Genomic DNA, 7,500 nt, shown 5'->3' on the forward strand with positions numbered 1-7,500 from the left:
CGAGCGGACTTGGAGCCGGAGCGCCGCCGCCCGGCTCGGCCCGGAAGCGGGTAGACCTGTTCGCGTCGGCGAGCGGACTTGGAGCCGGAGCACCGCCGCCCGGCTCGGCCCGGTAGCGGGTAGACCTGTTCCCGCCGGCGAGCGGACTTGGAGCCGGGGCGCCGCCGTCCGGCCCGGCGGTGGGTAGACCTGTTCCCGTCGGCGAGCGGACTTGGAACCGGGGCGCCGCCGTCCGGCCCGGCCCGGTGGCGGGTAGACCTGTTCCCGCCGTCGAGCGGACTTGGAGCCGCGGCGCCGCCGCCCGGCCCGGCCCGGTGGCGGGTAGACCTGTTCGCGTCGGCGAGCGGACTTGGAGCCGGAGCGCCGCCGCCCGGCTCGGCCCGGAAGCGGGTAGACCTGTTCGCGTCGGCGAGCGGACTTGGAGCCGGAGCGCCGCCGCCCGGCTCGGCCCGGAAGCGGGTAGACCTGTTCGCGTCGGCGAGCGGACTTGGAGCCGGGGCGCCGCCGCCCGGCTCGGCCCGGAAGCGGCTAGACCTGTTCCCGTCGGCGAGCGGACTTGGAACCGTGGCGCCGCCGCCCGGCCCGGCCCGGTGGCGGGTAGACCTGTTCCCGCCGTCGAGCGGACTTGGAGCCGCGGCGCCGCCGCCCGGCCCGGCCCGGTGGCGGGTAGACCTGTTCCCGCCGTCGAGCGGACTTGGAGCCGGGGCGCCGCCGGCCTGGTCCGGTGGCGGGTAGACCTGTTCCCGCCGGCGAGCGGACTTGGAGCCGGAGCGCCGCCACCCGGCCCGGTGGTGGGTAGACCTGTTCCCGTCGGCGAGCGCACTTGGAGCCGGAGCGCCGCCGCCCGGCTCGGCCCGGAAGCGGGTAGACCTGTTCGCGTCGGCGAGCGGACTTGGAGCCGGGGCGCCGCCGCCCGGCTCGGCCCGGAAGCGGGTAGACCTGTTCCCGTCGGCGAGCGGACTTGGAGCCGGAGCGCCGCCGCCCGGCTCGGCCCGGAAGCGGGTAGACCTGTTCGCGTCGGCGAGCGGACTTGGAGCCGCGGCGCCGCCGCCCGGCCCGGCCCGGTGGCGGGTAGACCTGTTCCCGCCGACGAGCGGACTTGGAGCCGGAGCGCCGCCGCCCGGCTCGGCCCGGTGGCGGGTAGACCTGTTCCCGCCGGCGAGCGGACTTGGAGCCGGGGCGCCGCCGCCCGGCTCGGCCCGGTGGCGGGTAGACCTGTTCCCGCCGTCGAGCGGACTTGGAGCCGGGGCGCCGCCGGCCTGGTCCGGTGGCAGGTAGACCTGTTCCCGTCGGCGAGCGGACTTTAAGCCGGGGCGCCGCCGTCCTGCCCGGTGGTGGGTAGACCTGTTCCCGTCGGCGAGCGGACTTGGAGCCGGAGCGCCGCCGCCCGGCTCGGCCCGGAAGCGGGTAGACCTGTTCGCGTCGGCGAGCGGACTTGGAGCCGGAGCGCCGCCGCCCGGCTCGGCCCGGAAGCGGGTAGACCTGTTCGCGTCGGCGAGCGGACTTGGAGCCGGGGCGCCGCCGCCCGGCTCGGCCCGGAAGCGGGTAGACCTGTTCCCGTCGGCGAGCGGACTTGGAACCGTGGCGCCGCCGCCCGGCCCGGCCCGGTGGCGGGTAGACCTGTTCCCGCCGTCGAGCGGACTTGGAGCCGCGGCGCCGCCGCCCGGCCCGGCCCGGTGGCGGGTAGACCTGTTCCCGCCGTCGAGCGGACTTGGAGCCGGGGCGCCGCCGGCCTGGTCCGGTGGCGGGTAGACCTGTTCCCGCCGGCGAGCGGACTTGGAGCCGGAGCGCCGCCACCCGGCCCGGTGGTGGGTAGACCTGTTCCCGTCGGCGAGCGCACTTGGAGCCGGAGCGCCGCCGCCCGGCTCGGCCCGGAAGCGGGTAGACCTGTTCGCGTCGGCGAGCGGACTTGGAGCCGGGGCGCCGCCGCCCGGCTCGGCCCGGAAGCGGGTAGACCTGTTCCCGTCGGCGAGCGGACTTGGAGCCGGAGCGCCGCCGCCCGGCTCGGCCCGGAAGCGGGTAGACCTGTTCGCGTCGGCGAGCGGACTTGGAGCCGCGGCGCCGCCGCCCGGCCCGGCCCGGTGGCGGGTAGACCTGTTCCCGCCGACGAGCGGACTTGGAGCCGGAGCGCCGCCGCCCGGCTCGGCCCGGTGGCGGGTAGACCTGTTCCCGCCGGCGAGCGGACTTGGAGCCGGGGCGCCGCCGCCCGGCCCGGCCCGGTGGCGGGTAGACCTGTTCCCGCCGTCGAGCGGACTTGGAGCCGGGGCGCCGCCGGCCTGGTCCGGTGGCAGGTAGACCTGTTCCCGTCGGCGAGCGGACTTTAAGCCGGGGCGCCGCCGTCCTGCCCGGTGGTGGGTAGACCTGTTCCCGTCGGCGAGCGGACTTGGAGCCGGAGCGCCGCCGCCCGGCTCGGCCCGGAAGCGGGTAGACCTGTTCGCGTCGGCGAGCGGACTTGGAGCCGGAGCACCGCCGCCCGGCTCGGCCCGGTAGCGGGTAGACCTGTTCCCGTCGGCGAGCGGACTTGGAACCGGGGCGCCGCCGTCCGGCCCGGTGGCGGGTAGACCTGTTCCCGCCGGCGAGCGGACTTGGAGCCGGGGCGCCGCCGTCCGGCCCGGTGGTGGGTAGACCTGTTCCCGTCGGCGAGCGGACTTGGAACCGGGGCGCCGCCGTCCGGCCCGGCCCGGTGGCGGGTAGACCTGTTCCCGCCGTCGAGCGGACTTGGAGCCGCGGCGCCGCCGCCCGGCCCGGCCCGGTGGCGGGTAGACCTGTTCGCGTCGGCGAGCGGACTTGGAGCCGGAGCGCCGCCGCCCGGCTCGGCCCGGAAGCGGGTAGACCTGTTCGCGTCGGCGAGCGGACTTGGAGCCGGAGCGCCGCCGCCCGGCTCGGCCCGGAAGCGGGTAGACCCGTTCGCGTCGGCGAGCGGACTTGGAGCCGGGGCGCCGCCGCCCGGCTCGGCCCGGAAGCGGGTAGACCTGTTCCCGTCGGCGAGCGGACTTGGAACCGTGGCGCCGCCGCCCGGCCCGGCCCGGTGGCGGGTAGACCTGTTCCCGCCGTCGAGCGGACTTGGAGCCGCGGCGCCGCCGCCCGGCCCGGCCCGGTGGCGGGTAGACCTGTTCCCGCCGTCGAGCGGACTTGGAGCCGGGGCGCCGCCGGCCTGGTCCGGTGGCAGGTAGACCTGTTCCCGTCGGCGAGCGGACTTTAAGCCGGGGCGCCGCCGCCCGGCTCGGCCCGGTGGCGGGTAGACCTGTTCCCGCCGTCGAGCGGACTTGGAGCCGCGGCGCCGCCGCCCGGCCCGGCCCGGTGGCGGGTAGACCTGTTCCCGCCGTCGAGCGGACTTGGAGCCGGGGCGCCGCCGGCCTGGTCCGGTGGCGGGTAGACCTGTTCCCGCCGGCGAGCGGACTTGGAGCCGGAGCGCCGCCACCCGGCCCGGTGGTGGGTAGACCTGTTCCCGTCGGCGAGCGCACTTGGAGCCGGAGCGCCGCCGCCCGGCTCGGCCCGGAAGCGGGTAGACCTGTTCGCGTCGGCGAGCGGACTTGGAGCCGGGGCGCCGCCGCCCGGCTCGGCCCGGAAGCGGGTAGACCTGTTCCCGTCGGCGAGCGGACTTGGAGCCGGAGCGCCGCCGCCCGGCTCGGCCCGGAAGCGGGTAGACCTGTTCGCGTCGGCGAGCGGACTTGGAGCCGGGGCGCCGCCGTCCGGCCCGGTGGTGGGTAGACCTGTTCCCGTCGGCGAGCGGACTTGGAACCGGGGCGCCGCCGCCCGGCTCGGCCCGGCGGCGGGTAGACCTGTTCCCGCCGGCGAGCGGACTTGGAGCCGGAGCGCCGCCGCCCGGCCCGGCCCGGCGGCGGGTAGACCTGTTTGCGGCCGGTGCTCGGAGCGTGGCACCGAATTCGCGGATCGAGCGGACGGCGTGCAGCCGCTAAATCCGTCGATTGGCGCGCCGGCGTGCCCTTCCGACCCCGCCCTGACCTCCCGGATTTCCCACAGTTCTTTGCGAGTCCTTCCAGCGGGCATGCTCCGTCGAGTACTCTCTCGGGGGTCTTGTTGCGGAGACTCCATCTCCCGTGGCCCTTTGCGGCAGACTTGCTCTCCGGCGTAAAGGCTTTCCCCTGCCCCGAGGGTGAAAGAAGAGACGTTCTCTGCGGGGCGGGGAAGCGGGGGGAGTAACTGGGACTCTCTTTAGGCGGCGCGGCTGCGGCCGACCGGGCTCGGCCGCCTCGGCGCCGCCGGGAAGAGCCGGTGTCCGAGCCTAGCGGCTAGAGCCGGTCTCGGGGCTTAGCGCTGCGGTTTCTGGCCGGCGCTCCGAGCGTAGCAGCCTTTCCCCTGCCCCGAGGGTGAAAGAAGAGACGCTCTCTGCGGGGCGGGGAAGCGGGGGGAGTAACTGGGATTCTCTTTAGGCGGCGCGGCTGCGGCCGACCGGGCTCGGCCGCCTCGGCGCCGCCGGGAAGAGCCGGTGTCCGAGCCTAGCGGCTAGAGCCGGTCTCGGGGCTTAGCGCTGCGGTTTCTGCCCGGCGCTCCGAGCGTAGCAGCCTTTCCCCTGCCCCGAGGGTGAAAGAAGAGACGTTCTCTGCGGGGCGGGGAAACGGGGGGAGTAACTGGGCCTCTGCCTGGGTGGCAGGGCTGCCGCCGCCTCGGCTCGGCCGCAGAGGTGCGCAGCGGGTAGAGTCGCCGTCCGTGCCCAGCGGGTAGAGCCCTCGTCCGAAGCCGGCGGGTAGAGCCGGTGTCCCGGGGCAGCGGGTAGACCTGTTTTCCGGGCTCGTCGGCTCGACGCGCTCTCCGAGTCGGGCGGCTCGAGCGGGTTCCAAGCGCTTAGCCGAGGCCCTCGGCGGACGCCGAGGCGCCACCGTTTCTGCCCGGGGCTCCGAGTGGGAAAGAAAGGGCGTTGTCTGCGGCGTGGGTAAAAAGGGGGAGTAGCTGGGACTCTCTTAAGGTGGCAGGGCGGCGGCCGACTGGGCTCGGCGGCGGGGGTGCCGGCGGGTAGAGTTGCGTTCCGAGCCCGACGGGTAGACGTGGTGTCCGACTCCGGCGGGTAGACCTTTTGTCCGAGCCCGGCGGGTAGACCTGTTGTCCGTGCCCGGCGGGTAGACCTGGTGTCCGAGTCGGGCTGGTAGACCTGGTGTCCGAGCTGGGCGGGTAGACCTTTTGTCCGAGCCCGGCGGGTAGACCTGGTGTCCGAGCCCGGCGGGTAGACCTGGTGTCCGAGCCCGGCGGGTAGACCTTTTGTCCGAGCCCGGCGGGTAGACCTGTTGTCCGAGCTGGGCGGGTAGACCTTTTGTCCGAGCTCGGCGGGTAGACCTGTTGTCCGAGCCGGGCGGGTAGACCTGGTGTCCGAGTCGGGCGGGTAGACCTTTTGTCCGAGCCCGGCGGGTAGACCTGTTGTCCGTGCCCGGCGGGTAGAGCTGGTGTCCGAGTCGGGCGGGTAGACCTGGTGTCCGAGCCCGGCGGGTAGACCTGGTGTCCATGCTGGGCGGGTAGACCTGGTGTCCGAGCCCGGCGGGTAGACCTGGTGTCCGAACCGGGCGGGTAGACCTTTTGTCCGAGCCCGGCGGGTAGACCTGGTGTCCGAACCGGGCGGGTAGACCTTTTGTCCGAGCCCGGCGGGTAGACCTGGTGTCCGAGCCCGGCGGGAAGACCTGTTGTCCGAGCTCGGCGGGTAGACCTGGTGTCCGAGCCGGGCGGGTAGACCTGGTGTCCGAGCCCGGCGGGTAGACCTTTTGTCCGAGCCCGGCGGGTAGACCTGTTGTCCGAGCTGGGCGGGTAGACCTTTTGTCCGAGCTCGGCGGGTAGACCTGTTGTCCGAGCCGGGCGGGTAGACCTGGTGTCCGAGCCCGGCGGGTAGACCTGTTGTCCATGCTGGGCGGGTAGACCTGGTGTCCGAGTCGGGCGGGTAGACCTTTTGTCCGAGCCCGGCGGGTAGACCTTTTGTCCGAGCCCGGCGGGTAGACCTGTTGTCCGTGCCCGGCGGGTAGAGCTGGTGTCCGAGTCGGGCGGGTAGACCTGGTGTCCGAGCCCGGCGGGTAGACCTGGTGTCCATGCTGGGCGGGTAGACCTGGTGTCCGAGCCCGGCGGGTAGACCTGGTGTCCGAACCGGGCGGGTAGACCTTTTGTCCGAGCCCGGCGGGTAGACCTGGTGTCCGAACCGGGCGGGTAGACCTTTTGTCCGAGCCCGGCGGGTAGACCTGGTGTCCGAGCCCGGTGGGAAGACCTGTTGTCCGAGCTCGGCGGGTAGACCTGGTGTCCGAGCCGGGCGGGTAGACCTGGTGCCCGAGCCCGGCGGGTAGACCTGTTGTCCATGCTGGGCGGGTAGACCTGGTGTCCGAGTCGGGCGGGTAGACCCTGTGCGCGAGCCGGGTGGGTAGACCTGTTGCCTAAACCCGGCGGGTAGACGTGTTGTCCGTGCCGTGCGGGTAGACCTGGTGTCCGACTCGGGCGGGTAGGCCTGGTGTCCGAACCCGGCGGGTAGACCGGTGTTCCGTGCCGTGCGGGTAGACCTGTTGTCCGAACCCGGTGGGTAGACCTGCTGTCCGAGCCCGGCGGGTAGACCGGTGTTCCGTGCCGTGCGGGTAGACCTGGTGTCCGAGTCGGGCGGGTAGACCTGGTGTCCGAGCCCGGCGGGTAGACCTTTTGTCGGGACCCGGCGGGTAGACCTTTTGTCCGAGCCCGGCGGGTAGACCTGGTGTCCGAGCCCGGCGGGTAGACCTGTTGTCCGTGCTCGGCGGGTAGACCTGTTGTCCCGGTTTTTGGGGTCGACCCGTTTCCCCACTCGAGCGGGGCCGAGCGGCCTCGTGCCCCGCCGGATGCTGGCGAGCATCAGGTCTACCCGGTTCCGGGGCTGGCGAGCATCAGGTCTACCCGGTTCCGGGACCGGCCGATCCGGCCGCCGCGGCCGCAGACGCCGGCCTGCGCCCCGCCGGCGTCCCGGCTCCGGGCCACCAGGTCTACCCGGCTCCGGCGGGACTTAGGCGCCTGGCGGCATTTTCGGGGTAGACGTGTTGTCGCGGCCGGCCCCGGAAGTCGGCCAAGGGGTCGCTGTCGGGCGCCGCCTCCAGTTAGGTCGAGGTGAGAGGCGGCCTGCTCTCGCGCGCCTCCCCGCTGAGGAGCCTCGAGCCGCTTTGGCGACCCGGCCGGGCCAGGACGCGTCTGTCCGTACTATGGGCAGGGGTTGTCTAGCAGCGCGGGTTCCGAGGGCCCCTTTTCTTCCGCGTCTGCTGCCGAGCGCGGCCTTCGGCGCGTGCCACGGGCCGGCCAACCCCACGAGCGGCAGGAAGGCCGGCGAGAAAGCCGCGGGGCACTCGGCCGGCTTCCTGGGGCGGGTCCGATGACGGGAAAGGAAGACGAGAGCCGAGCGCGAAAGCGCAGCCAAGGGAGTTGCGGGACTGGGACGGCCGAGGGGGGCCCGCGGGGGCCCAGCAGCGTCCAGCCCGAGCCGGTGGCGGCTGCCGGCTCCCCGAGGGCCCCGGGCGAAGGCGGTGGTGTGCGAGGGCGGCGAGGCGGCGTCGTCTC

The 7,500-nt window shown here is 74.1% G+C and overlaps 1 protein-coding gene across 1 annotated transcript in view; it reads right to left on the reverse strand.

The window, feature by feature from the left end:
* LOC127465048 (collagen alpha-1(I) chain-like) overlaps positions 1–7,500 on the reverse strand; it is a 14,277-nt gene that overhangs the window by 1,539 nt on the left and 5,238 nt on the right. The window contains exons 5-6 of the mRNA XM_051775545.1: positions 7,148–7,500; positions 6,850–6,943 (exon numbers count right to left, since the gene is read on the reverse strand). The exon at positions 7,148–7,500 is cut by the window's right edge and continues 1,413 nt beyond it. Of these exons, the coding sequence (XP_051631505.1) occupies positions 6,850–6,943; positions 7,148–7,500 (447 nt within the window). The remainder of the gene's footprint in view (positions 1–6,849; positions 6,944–7,147) is intronic.

This window comes from Manacus candei, unplaced genomic scaffold, assembly GCF_025592945.1.
Source record: "Manacus candei isolate 608988 ecotype Guabito, Panama unplaced genomic scaffold, ASM2559294v1 h1tg000310l, whole genome shotgun sequence".
Lineage (NCBI taxonomy): Eukaryota > Metazoa > Chordata > Aves > Passeriformes > Pipridae > Manacus > Manacus candei.